The 16,766-nt window shown below is 37.3% G+C and overlaps 1 protein-coding gene across 1 annotated transcript in view; it reads left to right on the forward strand.

Moving 5' to 3' along the window:
- Window positions 1-16,766, forward strand: part of LOC6035372 (titin) — a 237,278-nt gene that overhangs the window by 197,891 nt on the left and 22,621 nt on the right. The window contains exons 8-12 of the mRNA XM_038266621.1: window positions 1,767-1,897; window positions 6,737-6,896; window positions 7,773-7,942; window positions 13,042-13,165; window positions 13,825-13,985. Of these exons, the coding sequence (XP_038122549.1) occupies window positions 1,767-1,897; window positions 6,737-6,896; window positions 7,773-7,942; window positions 13,042-13,165; window positions 13,825-13,985 (746 nt within the window). The remainder of the gene's footprint in view (window positions 1-1,766; window positions 1,898-6,736; window positions 6,897-7,772; window positions 7,943-13,041; window positions 13,166-13,824; window positions 13,986-16,766) is intronic.

The raw sequence follows: 16,766 nt of genomic DNA on the forward strand, positions 1-16,766 counted from the left end.
TTTTCGGAATCTTTGAGTACGCCACCAAATCGGGCGTCCAATTTTACATAAAAAGTCCCTTTGACACCAAATTTCCATCTCATTACTATTTGATCGACTATTGAAAACACATTTTTTTAATGTTCATAAATGCACCGCCCCTCTGTCACGAGATACCATTGGATGATTTGCCAAACCTTACTCGAAATTCAAATTGCTGGTGTTCGCTCATGTTTTGACCAAACCTTATGAAATTTTCAGCATAAGTAGTTCGGAATGTCTACTACAGATTTTCGTATTGGGTAAAAGTAAAAAAAGTAAGTGGCAATGAAGATTTCAAATACGGCTGGAACTTAGTAAATTTTGTAATTTTTCAATATTCACATAACATTCAAATTATATTTTTACTTACACATCCCAAGGATGGGGAACGAGCCCTTCCGTGACCTCACCGATTTCGAACGTTTCAGAATTTATTGAATCATGAACTTTCTCGTTTGGAGTTAATAGAAATGAAAACTCGAAATCATTTTTCGACAATAACATTATTTAATTTTTTTAAAAGAATGTTTTATAAATGAGATTTCCGTATCAAAACGAGAATTAAACAGTGTATTACACACAAAATCATCACCGTTCTTTCTTTTTTTATCGGCGTTGCTGATTTCAGCAGTCTGAACAAAATAAAAAGCAAAAATCGTCAGTCGGTAAATAAACTCGCACTCGTACTTTTTCCCCTCGGGAGCGCAGAGTGATTACAGTTCTCTGTTGTGACCTGGTTGAATGGGACTGTTTCCAAACGTTACGGTAACAGCGTAAAAAGATATAAAAAAAACTTCCCGATTCTCACTGCTGCTTTGCCAACTCCAGGACCCTGAATCAAGCCAGCAGCAATTGCGGCGTGACTTGTGGCCGAAAACCGTCCCAGCTTCCCGGTCCCACGTGGTTCCATCCGCGTTTTCACGTTTTCCTGTCCGTTTTCTTAGTTGTGTGCGTTCACTCTCATAAATGGAGAAAACGAGCGACATCAAACTGATTCCTTTTATCTTTTTGGCCTGGACTCCGGGTGGACTTGGTCGGTGACGATACCACAACCGGGATGGTCGCACAGGACGGGAAACTGTTTTGCGGATTTTTCCTGACTGTGACCAGAACACACACACAGATGACAGTAATCTATGCAGAACGGTCGTCATTCCGCGTGGGAAGGGAACGGTAGTAGAAAAAAAAGAAACATTGGCGAAGCATTTATAGCTTCTCAGTGGCATGCAGGCTTTTCCCACCCCTTACCACGAACTATGAAAAAGCGATGCCAAGTGTCATGAGAAAAAATGGGATTGTCCGAATTGCAAAACAAAGCAACGGGTTTGGAGTTTAAGGGGAAATATTTATGCAGGGTGGTTTTGAGGTTATTTTACTGTTTTGTTCTTTTTATTGTCTGCACTGGAGAATTAGTATACCTAGAAAAAGGGTGCCAGTAGAGTGGTTAAAATTTGACCTTTTGAATTTTTGCTGAAATGTACGGGGGAAGATCCTAAGCCAAATATTTGTCTATACAATGTTGTCCAAGGAAAGGCAATTGAGGAATTGATTTAAGTTTAACAAGAGTTGTCAAGAGCTGGCACCCGTTACACCTTAAGATGTCACCAAGAAAACGATATCCTAATATAAATGTTTCACATAAAATGGGTTCACTCTTTAAACCCTCGTATGCAAAAGGTGCATTAAACCATCTGGGAAAATAGCATTGTTTTTTCACACACTGTTATCTTCATTTCCATCCACAGATACGCCAATTGTAACACTAAAAATGGGATCATCGTTAAATCCAGACGACATCAAGGAGGGTGATGATATATACTTTGACTGCCACATCCAGTCGAACCCGAAGCCGTACAAGCTGGCATGGTATCATAACGTAAGTACATAATGCATATAAAATAATATAAAATTATCCTGCATCCACCATCTTCACCATCTCATCCAAGAGCAAAGGAGCGACTCCCGACACCATATAAATCAAGCAAGAAAGCATCGTGCCAGGCGGAAAAGTGGCATCAAGTTGAGAGGGGGGAAAAAAAAGAAAAACGGTCGAGTGCTAAAAAATAAGACATAAAAGAATACGCTCTCCAGCGTTTTTTGGTGGGAAGTTGGGGAGGACCAGTCGACGTTGTCGGTTGAAAAGTGCCTCTCTATGCTTTATCTCCTGTGGGAGGAAACATAGGAAGAGGGGCTGTTTTCCTTTTGTTTCCCAAATACACTCTCATGCTGAGAGAAACAAATGGATTTTTCAAATGGATGACAGCCAGCTAAGTTTAAAAATTGAACATCTTAAAATTACATTTTCATGATTTTCATGGTTTTCAAAAATGTGAAAAATATACCAGTCAATTGTTAAAGGTAAAATCTAAATTATAAGTTTTTGCTTTATATAACCAATTAAGTTTAAAAAAATACTCCAAACCGAAAAAAAACTGACAAAAATACTTGGAAAAATCAGGCAAGCTACTTTCCTCAAAAAAATGACAAAAATGTGTTAAAAACAGTATATATCATTTCTTATACATAAATGCTTCACAAAGCAAGCAATATAGATTTGTTAAGCTTAGTCTGGACGAAATTTATACATGCATACCATTTTTTTTTATTGCCGCTCAAAACCAGACTCTGGCAACCAGACAACCATGCTTACAGCTCTGGGAAAAACAATCAGCTACTTCTACAGTCATCCCACATATTCGGAACGGTTTCCAGATCGGCCAATGTTCAAAAAATTATAGCACATCGATAATTGAACTTAATGATTCGTTTTTACCTTCATTTGAAAGCTTTTCTTGCGATCTTTCGAATGCTGTATCGAACATCTGCAAATTTTAACTTTTATATAAAGTTTTTGAAGAATTACTTTGACCCTTGAAATCCACAAATTCGGAACACTTTTTTCTCACAAATGTAAACAAACTTTGGATCTCTCCAGGAGTACATATTTATTACTAAACAATGACTTCACACACTGAAACCAATAAAACTCAAGCTTAGTGATGTTTTATTCATGGTTTGATAACTTTTTTTGTGAAAATATCAGTTAAATTCAGGTGTTCCACAAATGTGGGAGGCACAATAACATCCCACAATTATGAAACAGGCCATTTGGAGGCAGTGTTTCGCTGCTCTGGACAAAATAGTCTTGGAATGAAGTTTTTGTTCAAAAAGTACTACTTTTACTATTGAAATAGCAAGAGAATGTCCAAATGAAGGTTCTAAAAATAGTAAGGTCGACAGAAAAGCTACTTTTGGCATGCTATTGACAAATTATCATAAAAGTGTTCCGAATTTGTGGGTGTTCCGAATTTGTGGGTGTTCCGAATATGTGGGATGACTGTAGTAGTTATGGCTAGAGCGGAACAACGGGGAAGTCTGGGGAACAACTTTCTTGAAGTGCTGTCTTGTCGCACCCACCATTTCGACGTTCCGAGAAAAACACGTTTTAATGTTTGACCTTGAGTAAACAAAAAAGAAAGCACGCAATGTGAACAATAACAAACAAATTTTGTTTGGTTGACCATTATGTGCATTGTCCCGAAGTTTGGTTGAAATTGTCTGCTGGAGTCCCCAGTAATAATTACAAATGTTTACGATAGTCTAATTTGTACATGCGTCAAACGCGTTCTGACCTGAAATCCCTTTGGTCATAATTTTCAATTTCATGAAATTTGATATGCAGCATGACGGGTTTCTAACTACAGAGAAACCTATTTTTACGCGGTGGCGTTACGCTTCTTATTTCCTCGATTTCTTAAAAACCATACAATATTTTTGCAAGCCTCAAAAAGCGTTTTGTAGATCTGAACAAAACCTACAAATTGCTTTCAAAAGATTGCAAAAATATTGCGTTGTTCCAGAGAAATCGACAAATTAGAAAAACGTTACGCACCGCGTAAAAAGAGGTTTCACTGTTGCCATTATTGCAACCGTTTTGGTGGTACCCTGTAACCCAGGGGTGACCAAAGTATGGCCCGCGGGCCAAACGTGGCCCGCGAGATGATATTTTATGGCCCGCGGACCCATTTTGAATGATCATGTAAAATGGCCCGTTGACTACTTGTAAAGTGATTTTTACTTTTTAAAAATTAAGGTTTATTTTAAACTGTTATGTGCTAATCTTTTTTATTTTTTGTTAATAAAAAAACTTATCAATTTATCAATATTTTGATGCCTTCTTTAGGATACAAATAATTTATTCAAAAAATCTTATAATTTAAACAATTTTACACGTTTCAATGTTAGTTTAACTAGTAAATATCGTCAAAACTTTCATCAAATATTTTTGGAAATATTTAAAAAATGTTCAAGTTTATTAATTTGCAAATCATAACGACCCTTTCATGAACTGACTCACAAACTTACATTGCACTTTCTTCGGGATTCGAACTCATTACAGTTAGATAACGAATCTGATTGACTACCAACTGATTCAGGCAAACTAAATGTGGAAATCAGAGGATCAAGTTTGTTGCAAATATTTTACAAAGCTTTCGTAGATCAACCCACCCCTCCCCATTATTAAAAAATTGGCTCTAAAAACCAGAAGCAAAATTATATTTTCAAAAAACTTCAAAACCTCAAAAAATAAAATTTAAGTGCAATCAGCTGAAATTAATGAAATATGCATTCCTTTGAATTTAGAATCATTTGAGCATGGTTGTGTTTATTAAAAATAATTTGAATTTTAATGAATTTTCGATTAAATAAATAAATGTTTTTTTATCGCTAATATGTTTTTTTTGTCAAATCTTATTTTTTTTTTAAATATTGCTTACAGTTTAACTATACGGAAGCTTAAAACATTTTCTTAAATTTTTTTCATAGAAATGTTAAGATGAATTGTTTAACATGTAATGTCACCATTTTCGAAATATAAAAACAAAACTTTATTTTTGAATACACAAGTACATTCAGCTAAAAAAAATTTCTTCAAATACCTGAAACAATAAAATCAACAATACCGATATAAAACCGTTATTTTTAATTGAGTTTTTTTTAATAACAGAAATTAAAACATTTAAATTAAAATAGCGATATTTTTTTTTTTTTAATTTAGAATTTTCTGTAAATTTGGCCCGCAAGCTCATTTGAGTTTCAAATTTGGCCCGGCCTCCAAAAACTTTGAGCACCCCTGTTGTAAATAGACCATTAAGCAGCCACCCGAACGACTTTTTCTCTTCTCTCGTTTTTGTCTCTCTCTCTTCCATGTTTTTGCTGCGTGGTGACTGAAGTCATACGATTGCGATCACGGGAGAGATGGTCGGAATCTCGGTAGAATGTCAAACGACCATTCTCTGAGCGATTGTATTTCTAGGAAGTCAATGACTGTGTGAGTGAATTTGCGTAGCACTCATTCGTTTGCGTGTGGAACGATTGAAAGAAGAATTTCAAAATCAGGTTGTCGTGCTGAAGACGATTGGAGTGTTCTGTCACCTATCACAAACAAAGTCGAAATTTCGTAAGCATTGCATGTGACCCATGCGACCCTTACCAAGCCAATTTCGTGAATGATAAGTTGATAAATATGTGCTATGAGGTTTGGGTGCTCTCCCCATTCAAGCCTTCGGACTCCTAGGTTCGAGCAGAAACTTGCAATAGAGACCACAAAAGACCCGGGGGTCGTTAATGTGGATGGTTTGATTTTTTTTATGTGCTTTTAGCAGAATAGTTCATTATTGCGTTTAAATATTTTGTTTTATAAGCCAATTTCATGAATGTTAAATTGAAAAAAAAAGCTTTCGTTTTAGATTGGTTTTTGATCAACTATTTGGAAGAAAAATGAAGTAAGTCTCATTCACCAGTCATTTTTGACGGGAGGAAATGTGTGGAAAAGTCATGATGCCAAAAATCAGGATGGTACTATAAAACATTTGTATAACATTTTCGTTACTATAGACCGACATAGAAAGTGCAAACAGCAACACCAACTTATGATAATTTAAAACCTTTGTTGCCTTTGAGCCCCAAATGATTTGAGCCACCATCTCGCACGGTAAGCTAAAGGCAAGATTTAAGGATTTTCCAGCAGTCAGTGGATATGTGAAACATTTTTGCACATACAAGAAAAACCGTTGATAGATTGGTTCTGACTTTTCCCGGTCGGTGTTTCAACTCGGCGCAAGGGTGGTGTTCTTGCCGAAAAAAAGGAGCAGAGGATAAGACCATTTTGCTTCTGCAGATGTGTATGTGCGCTCGTATATTCCCGGAAGTGGCGCTAGAAGAGCTTTTGGCAGTTATTACTTTTTATTTCAGGGAGGGCTTTTAACTTCTCACAGCAAAAGAAGAACGGTGATTCAAATAAGGAAATGTAGAAGGCGTGATGGTTGTTTGATTTCCCATCACCAGAGGATTGATGTAATTGGATCAGTCAGTTGTGAGATGTGCGCGGTCTGCCTTCCTCGTTCTCATATTCGGAATTAGCCTGGAGAATTGGAGGGCCCTTTTGACTTTGATGTACTTGCAGGGACTCGTGGGTCATTTCATGGTGGGTGGATCGTTAAAAAAATCTAACGTGATGATGAAATTATATAGAAGTCACTCATTGTTAGTTCACGAGAAAACACAGAAGACGGTTTTTTAATGAGAATATAAAATTAAACATTTATTTCACAGAACTAGAGAGCAAGGCAAACAATACATTTAAACCCGGTTTGAAATCCTTTTTTCAGAAATATTCATTGTGAACTATTTGTATTCTTCCATCTCTCACCAGGGTAACGAACTACATCACAACGTCACCGCGGGAATCATCTTGTCGGATCATTCGTTGGCACTACAGGGCGTTTCGCGGAACATGGCCGGCGAGTACACCTGCATAGCGACCAACACCGAAGGTCGCGGTGCCAGCAAGGGGGAGCCTCTGCGCGTTCACTGTAAGTAACTGTCCCCGGAATTCTGTTTTTTTTTTTTGGTTTAGGTTTTCATTTTTCTCTCCACTGTGATTTGTATACAATTTCCCTTTCGGGAAATTGCTGTTTTTGTCCTTTTGAGTTTTTCATAGAGCTTGCAGTTCAAATTAATTTCCCAGTCCGCTTTTCCACGCAGTGGAATTGTGAGCAGAAATTCCCCCGTAGTGACCTCGTATACATTGGCGCAAGCTGGTTTGACGAGAGTACAAAAAAATGGGACGGCATAAATGATTGCGTGAAATGCGCTCTAATTAAAGTGTCAAAACATGTCAGCGTCGTCAAGTGGAATTGAAGTGTGAATTCAAATTGAACATCAATTCCCTGCTTTGACATGGGAGGAGACATTTTCTACCCACCACATGACCAATCCCCACGGCTATTGAACGGGGGTTCTTCAGACAATGACAAACAAGCATTTTAATGGTGTTTAATCGAAAAAACATGTCAGTGGTGGATTAAGCCCTTGAAACAGATGTTTATTTATTTCGGATTCAAAAAAATGCTTTTTCATTAGATTTTTGCATGAAAAGAGTTTTTATATCAATTTACATTTTAAATACAAGCAAATTTTACTCCGATAATTAAATCTAGAATTTTTTGAACAGCGGAAACCACCATTGACACAAGTTCTTTCTTGGATACCTAACAAGAATTATTGCCATACGTTTAAACTTTACCCTCTTCCTATTCAAGGGAAAGCTCGTGGAAATCATGTGTACGGACTGAATAGATTTGTGCGAGACGTTTTCCTCCTCACCCCACCACCCTGTTGTTTACCAAGACTCCGTTGTATTTGTGCGGTGTTAATTGTAGGTTTGTGCTCTTCATCTTCATTCGCAGATGCACCCGTTTGTGGCACGGACCGTGAGGAACTGCTCGGCGCACTCAAGCACGAAACGCTGCAGCTCAAGTGCGAGGTGGATGCATCCCCGCCGGCGGAATCCTTCCACTGGACGTTCAATTCATCTGGCGAACAAACAGAGCTACCGGCCAAACTCCACTCGAGCGAGGTAAGTTTGCTTCATCCGGATCGAGCAACTAGCGAGCGGCTAATTATCTTGATTATTCATCACACTTGCACGGTTGAACAAGTATCGATTTTTATGCGAATTCTCTGCACAGTCGGGTATTTTGTCCGGTTTTGCACAGACAATTTGAAGAATACTTTTGATTTGAAAATAAGAACAGAAATATTTAAAAACTAAATTTAAGCTTAAAATCAATTCAAAGTTGATTTTTTACCCCAAAAAGGTGAAATTAAGTTTCATCAAGAGCAAAACGACTTTACCCAGAATTGCTCCGGCAAAAAAGTGAACAAATGGAACGGCACACAAAAAGTCCTTGGACAATTTTCACACCCTTTTGAAGTTTTCCTTTCTTAGCAGTTTTTTTGTTCCTTTCTTTCGGTATAGGACACAGGTTCACGTTTGCTACCCTTTTGTCGGTCCTTAATATTATCCTTCCTGGGTTTTTCATTCTTATTATGCGATGAAATTCGCCACCATTCTTTCCGGCTGCCAACTTTTTTTTTGTTCTGTCCAACTTGCGCGAACACTCAATGTTATGCTCGAGGCGGTCTACACACTAATGGCTGCGGTTTCAACTAAGCATCGTTAGCGGGCTGCAGTTTAAGTTGAAATTTGTTTTATTATATTTTTAAGATCAATGTCGAGTAGGACATTTTTTATATTTTAAGGAATATTCAGACATTTTTCAGTTATTTTTTATGTTAATGTCAGATAAATTTTACTACTGTTGTTTATTAATTTTTAATAAATATTTGAGGCCTTTTGTGGCAATTTGACCTCAACCAAGTCTACACTTTGAACAAGATGTGTAATGGCGTACATCACAATAAGTTCAAACTGTTCTTAAACTTATTTTGTACACCCAAAACTGGGCAGCGGTTGTCCGAGAGAATAATGACATCGAGACGAAAGAATAGTGTTACCATTTACGGACACAGAGAACACAGCTCGAGATGGGTGAAAGAATTATCCTCTCGAGGTTCATTTGCAAAAAAAGTTCATCCGTCAAAACAAAAAACCAAAAGTGTCGACTACGGGAATCAAACCGTAGACCTTTGACATACTAACCCATGGTCTTTACTGCCTCGGCCACAACAGCTTGGTGGCTAAGGAGTGGTCAGATGTTGATGTATGACACTTGTTGGAGATTTATTGCATCAATTAACGAATGAACTCATTTGTTATGGTGGTGTGAGTTGATGAAATTATTCTCTCGATTTTGGCTCTGAGCCCTCAATAAATTTTGAGGTAACGATTCTCTCGACTCGGAATTTTGGGTGTAATTAAATTAACCATTGGAGCAGTTCTCAACGAAATCGATCTTTTTTTTAATTTTAATTTTTGAATTTTTAAACCGGATAAAACTTTTATGGTGCTGTAGGTATGCCCAAAGAAGCCATTTTGCATCATTAGTTTGTCCATAGAATTTTCCATAAAAATTTGGCAGCTGTCCATACACCCAAAATTCCGAGTCGAGAGAATCGTTACCTCAAAATTTATTGAGGGCTCAGAGCCAAAATCGAGAGAATAATTTTATCAACTCACACCACCATAACAAATGAGTTCATTTGTTAATTGATGCAATAAATCTCCAACAAGTGTCATACATCGACATCTGACCACTCCTTAGCCACCAAGCTGTTGTGGCCGAGGCAGTAAAGACCATGGGTTAGTATGTCAAAGGTCTACGGTTTGATTCCCGTAGTCGACACTTTTGGTTTTTTGTTTTGACGGATGAACTTTTTTTGCAAATGAACCTCGAGAGGATAATTCTTTCACCCATCTCGAGCTGTGTTCTCTGTGTCCGTAAATGGTAACACTATTCTTTCGTCTCGATGTCATTATTCTCTCGGACAACCGCTGCCCAGTTTTGGGTGTACAAAAATGATTTACGAAAATTCAAAAATCTGTATCTTTAGATCGATTTGGTGTCTTCAGCAAAGTTGTATCTATGGATTGGGACAACATTAAAAAAATGATATACGGCAAACAAAATTGGTGATTATTAATTTAACTTTTTGTCACTAAAACTTCATTTGCAAGAAAAAAACACATTTTTTTTTATTTTTTGATATGTTTTAAGGGACATCAAATGCCAAATTTTCAGATATTTCCAGGTTGTGCAAAAAATCTTTGAACGAGTTATGAAATTTTGAATCAACGCTGATTTTTTCAAAAAAACTAACTTAATCCACCTATGTGGTTGTTGCCTTCCTCACTTTTCACCAACATTTGGTGATATGATGGGTTTGGACACAATTTCTATCTATCTTCTATCTATATATATAAAAAATTTCGACGGTTTTGTTCGAACGCTAATCAATTCAACACAGAACGTCGGATCGAGGTGATATTTGTTGCGTTGGGTTCGTACGCCAAAAAATTATAACTTTGGCCACTCTGGAACCGATTCCAGAAAATCTGCAGATTATATGGAGAATGTTACGTAAAATCAAATTTAGATCACAGGAGGCTGAAGAAGCATAAGTGGTCATAACTTGAGACAGGGTTGCCAGATCTTCAATATTTTGGACTCATTGGAAAAGTCTTTCGATTACCTATCCAACGATGGGTGTGATGATGGATCCGGACATAGTTTACATACATTTAAGTGAGATCCGGCATCAAAAAAGTACATAAATATCACTTAAGTGGTCATAACTTGAGACAGGGTTGCCAGATCTTCAATGTTTTGGACTCATTGGAAAGGTCTTTCGATGACCTACCCAACGATGGGTTGGATGATGGATCCGGAAATAGTTTACATACATTTAAGTGAGATCCGGCATCAAAAAGTACATAAATATCACTTAAGTGGTCATAACTCGAGACAGGGTTGCCAGATCATCAATGTTTTGGACTCATTGGAAAGGTCTTTTGATTACCTATCCAACGATGGGTTGAATGATTGATCCGGACATAGTTTACATACATTTAAGTGAGATCCGGCTTCAAAAAAGTACATAAATATCACTTAAGTGGTCATAACTCGAGACAGGGTTGCCAGATCTTCAATATTTTGGACTCATTGGAAAGGTCTTTCGATTACCTATCCAACGATGGGTTGGATGATGGATCCGGAAATAGTTTACATACATTTAAGTAAGATCCGGCATCAAAAAAGTACATAAATATCACTTAAGTGGTAATAACTTGAGACACGGTTGCCAGATCTTCAATGTTTTGGACTCATTGGAAAGGTCTTTCGATTACCTATCCAACGATGGGTTGGATGATGGATCCGGAAATAGTTTACATACATTTAAGTGAGATCCGGCATCAAAAAAGTACATAAATATCACTTAAGTGGTCATAACTCGAGACAGGGTTGCCAGATCTTCAATGTTTTGGACTCATTGGAAAGGTCTTTCGATTACCTATCTAACGATGGGTTGAATGATTGATCCGGACATAGTTTACATACATTTATGTGAGATCCGGCATCAAAAAAGTACATAAATATCACTTAAGTGGTCATAACTTGAGACAGGGTTGCCAGAACTTCAATGTTTTGGACTCGTTGGATAGGTTTTTTGATAATCTAACCAACGATGGGTCGGGTGATGGGTCTGGACATAGTTTACATGCATTTATGTGATATCCGATTCGCAACTCTGGCACTTTTTTATACGTAACTTTTGAACTACTTATCGGATCTTCAAACAATTCAATAGTGCAGTATGGGGCACCAAACCGGATCGAATGCAACTAGATTGGCTCAAATCGGATCAGCCAGTGCCGAGAAAACTTGGCAAGAATTTTGAGCACCAAAGGGAATACGCACACACATACACACACACACACAGACATTTGTTCAGTTTTCGATTCTGAGTCGATAGGTATACATGAATATAGGTCTACGAGCTGTTTTTCAAAAGTTCATTTTTCGAGCAGGATTATAGCCTTACCTCAGTGAGGAAGGCAAAATGAATTTTTGGTCGCCAACATTTTTTAACTTCATTTTCGATGTAAAATCAAATTTGCAATCAAAAAGTACTTTAGTGAAATTTTGATAAAGTTCACCTTTTTCAAGTTATAGCCATTTCAAGTAACTTTTTTTAAAAAGTTTTTATTTTTTAAATATACGATAGAATAATGGTACCAACTCACACCATCATAACAAATGAGTTCATTCGTTAGTTGAATCAATAAATCTCCAACAAGTGTCATACATCGACTTCTGACTTCTCCATGGTCACCAAGCTGTGGTGGCCGAGGCAGCTAAGTTATTGGATTGGTTTGTCAAAGGTCTCTGGTTCGATTCCCGTTGTCGACACTTTTGGTTTTTTGTTTGACGGATGAACTTTTTTTGCAAATGAACCTCGAGAGAATAGTTTTATCGCCCATCTCGAGCTGTATTCTCTGCGTCCGTGAATGGTACCACTATTCTCTCGACTCGAGACCATCATTCTCTCGGACTAGCGCTGCCAGTTTTGGGTGTAGCGCACATGTTTGCCATATTTTTGAAATGCTATATTTTTTTTTATTTTGCTCTTTTGTTGTGTATACGACCTTTATGGTACGTTCATTTGAGGGCTAGTTCCACACGGAGTGCCGCTCTCAGAGCTGAAAAAGTGTTTCTTTGAAAAAACTCGCTTTAGTGTCGCACGAGTTCCACCTCCATCTTGGAAACTGAAACTCTAGTACCGCTCTCGATAATTTTTCAGTTTCATGCGAGTTTCACGCACACTGACAAATGATGTTCGGTCGAACCAAAACTGGCACCGACGAGTGCGGCACTCGGTGCCGCACCGGCTTTATAAACGAACGTACCATTAGTTGCTGAGATATTGCCATGCAAAGTTTAAAAAACAGGAAAATTAATATTTTCTAAGTCTCACGCAAACAACCCACCATTTTCTTACGTTCGTGAAACGTCAAAAAAAATCAAGTTATTTTGTAAAACAAAAAAAAAAAAACAGTGGACGCAAATCTGTATTAAAACATTGAAATAGTGGACAAATTTGATGAATTGAAATTAAATTATCGCTCTCTTACTTTTTTTTCTCCCTTTTTTCCTACATCTTTTCATCACCATCGCCTCGAATCATCTGTTGCCTTGACCTCGCGCAACGCTCAAGACCGGATTATCTCGGCTTAATTACACTCCCACGTCGGACCTGGACTACGGCACGATCTCCTGCTGGGGCCGTAACGCCATCGGAGTGCAAAAAACGCCCTGTGTGTTTCAGGTTGTGGCCGCAGGTAAGTTCTGCTTCAAAGAACGAGGAAGCGAGTTTTGACGATTTATGAGCGACCTACATAAAAAAGTGTGCAACCTTTTATCTCGGCTGGCAGACTTGAAATAAGAACCAAAAAATCGTTCCGTCATTTAAGCAAACTAAGGTCTAGTGACTCTCACCAGAAGACTGGGTCGTTTTGGGTAAAAATTTGGCAAAGAAAAGTGGTGGACGTTAAAAAAGCGGAAGGTCGAAAAAATAAATGATGCAGAGTGGGGATAGAAATTAAAATGTAATTAAATCGTTTTTAAATGTCCACATGGAAGCTCTTTAAATGGCATCACTTCTAGACGACTTCGTAGTTTACGGAAGACCAAAACGACATCCCTCAAATGTGCGGTTTGCTTTTCTTGCACAAACACGGCCAAGTCAGACCAAAACCAGCTGCTCAGCGGTCATGTGGCAACGGTGGTTGTGGAACACTTGAGGTCCTTCAGAAGAGTCTTTCGACGACCGCGTTGGCAACATCAAAGCTCGCCTCCCTGCTCCTCTCTAGAGCAATAAGTGTTTCAGAGCAAGAAAGGCAAAAAACGAAACCGGTGTAAACCCGTTAGATCTTGTGCATAATCTACTTTTTTTTTGAAAGAGTTCTAACATTGCCAATTTTTTCTCATCTTCTCCCAGGACGACCGTTTGCGCTGCAAAACTGCACAATATCCAACCAATCTTCTGATTCGCTGCACATTGAATGCATCGAAGGATTCGACGGTGGCCTGCCGCAGATGTTCCTGCTGGAGTTGGTCGAGGTGCCCGCCCTGAGACTGGTTAGAAATTTAAGTCTTCAAGTGAGTATCGGTTACATTTTGAGATTCGTTTTTTTTTTGTTACAGCATCATTCATAATCGAATTTTACAATTCTTTCAAAAGTAGACATACATATATTAATTTTGGAACTTTATTGTACTGACAAACAATTTCATTTTAATTTATAAGAATGTCTTTTAGTTTTTTTATTACTTGAAATATAAGGAATAATTAATGATTTTGTTTTACAAATAAATTTTGAACATTCAAAGGACAGCTTTTGTCCATCTTTTTTTAAATCGACCTCAACCTTTGCTCTATATGATTAGAAAGCTAAGGGTACATAGCAACCAAGGAAGTTGTTGTCTTCTTATTCAAAAATTGTTGAACTTACGGTCCCATTCCTGAAATAATTTGATTGTAAAAATTGACATTTTTTTGTAAATCTTTTTGGAAATAGTAGCATAGGGGATAAAAAAATATCGATAGTCAACGTACTTTTTAAGATACTAAAAAGTATGTATCAAAAATCTGAGTTCAAAATCTCTGGTTGATGTGTACCGTTAAATAAACCATTCGACACTAGAAAAAAAATTATCCAAATTTCATTGTAATGGCATTAGTACAAAAGTGGACTTGGATTAAAAACTATTTTGGCACTTGAAGACTCCCCGATTTTTTTTTTGTTCTGCTTTAAATCTAGAACAAAATTGGCGTCCGTTTCAAATTCGATACAGCTTGAAACTTTTTTTAAGGTCAATGTAAATATTTTTCAAAGTTTTTTTTCCCTCGAACTCTGACCGGGATAGAAGGAGTTAAAAAATATAAATATAAAAAAACAAGCCATAGTATTAACATTTGAATGCAAAGTGTTTTAAATTGCATTTTACACTAGTTAAGTTGTTTTGCAATCCTTAGATTTAAAAAATATAAAGCGTTGCCAATATAATAATTTACGCGAAAAAAACTTTTTGCGGGTACTAAACATCGACAATGTTCAATAATTCATAAGATTTTTAATTTAATCCAATCATGCTAAATTCACTTAAATTTTCATTGAAATTTTGAAGTTTTCGAAAAAAATCCCCCAATTTTCCCGACAAAAAATCACAAAAAGTTAGTTTTAGGAAACTCGAGAAAGTCTAAATTTTTCAAAAAATCATAACACGTAACCACCCACCGGTTTTTTGGTCCATGGGACATTAATGCTAACATGGAATGTACAGTTCTATTACAAAAATTGGTTTTCTTAATGTTAGTTTAAACGAAGAAATATTTCGCAGACTTTTTTGCGGAATTGCCCAAAATTGTTCTGAGCATTCATTGGCCAAAATAATTAAACTCGTATTTTTGCCATTAAGGTGACCTACGCCGTGTTACGGTGCTCCATTTCAATTGATTTCAGCTCTCTTGGACGTAAATGAAAGATGATCATTTAGGCTTTTAAGCTATAAATGGTTTTATAAATCTAACCTAATATTTGAAAAGGACGTATGCAACTATTTTCGTTTTGCCTTTCTCACCTTACTGAGGAAAGGCTATAAAATCACTAAACGAAACGAAATTCTTAATTTGACCTCCTAGACCCACCTTTATGTATACATATCGACTCAGAATCAAATTTTGAGCAAATGTCTGTATGTGTGGTGGGATGTTGATAAAAAAATGCACTGAGTTATCTCGGCACTGGCTGACCCGATTTGGACCGTTTTGGTCTCATTCGATCCGTCTTGGGGTCCCATAAGTCGCTATTTAAAATTATGCAGTTTAGTTAAGTACTTCAATAGTTATGCTAAAAACGATTTTGACAAAAGTCCGGAAGATTGTAAAAAGGGTGGTTTTTGTAAGAAAACCCGTCATGCTATAAATTTTCAGAAAGGTATTCAAAAGAGCTTTCCAATGCGTCCAAAACATTGAAAATCTGACAATCCTATCAAAAGTTATAAGCACTTAAGTGTTATTCGAGGCCGGATCTCAGATATTTTGATGAAAACGTTGTCCGGATCTCTCATGCGACATATCGTTGGATAAGTATTCAAAAGAGCTTTCCAATGCGTCCAAAACATTGAAAATCTGACAACCCTATAAAAAGTTATAAGCAGTTAAGTGTTATTTACGCACCTTTTCGAGGCTGCATCACAGATACTTTGATGAAAATGCTGTCCGGATCTCTCATACGACCTATCGTTGGATAGGTATTCAAAAGACCTTTCTAACGCGTCCAAAACATTGAAGATCTGACAACCCTATCAAAAGTTATAAGTACTTAAGTGTTATTTACGCACTTTTGCATTTTGGATAGTGAGGAAGGCGCCAACCACCTAAGGGCTAACCACACCAAAAATCATGAACGAGCACCCGGCTGTAGCGTGGAGGTCAGTCTGGCGCAACATCAGGAGCAGAGTACTCACATCTGCGGAGATGACTTCTTTCTATTTGCTGGTCAACCGGAAAATACCACACGCTGAATTGCTGTTCCGACAGAACAGACTGGACAGTGGAACGTGTCAACATTGTCTCGGTGCCGTGGAAGATCTGGAGCACAAATTCGCGAAGTGTACTCGAGTGAGACATCTCTGAACTTCATTCAATCAAAATTAGGAGCAATTTTGAATCGAAGAGTTAGTTTCAATTTGTTTTTGATACCAGAGCTCAACAATATTGAGGCTAACAGTAAAAGCAGGGCGCTAAAGCTTTTTATTTTCTATATAAATTTTGTGTTAGATCCAGATTGTTCTTTTACTCTAGCATCACTAGATTTCGCAGTTAGTTTAGTTTGTTAAAGAGTTCTTTAAAAACTACAAAAACATGTACATTTAAAC

Source organism: Culex quinquefasciatus, chromosome 1 (assembly GCF_015732765.1).
Source record: "Culex quinquefasciatus strain JHB chromosome 1, VPISU_Cqui_1.0_pri_paternal, whole genome shotgun sequence".
NCBI classification, from domain to species: domain Eukaryota; kingdom Metazoa; phylum Arthropoda; class Insecta; order Diptera; family Culicidae; genus Culex; species Culex quinquefasciatus.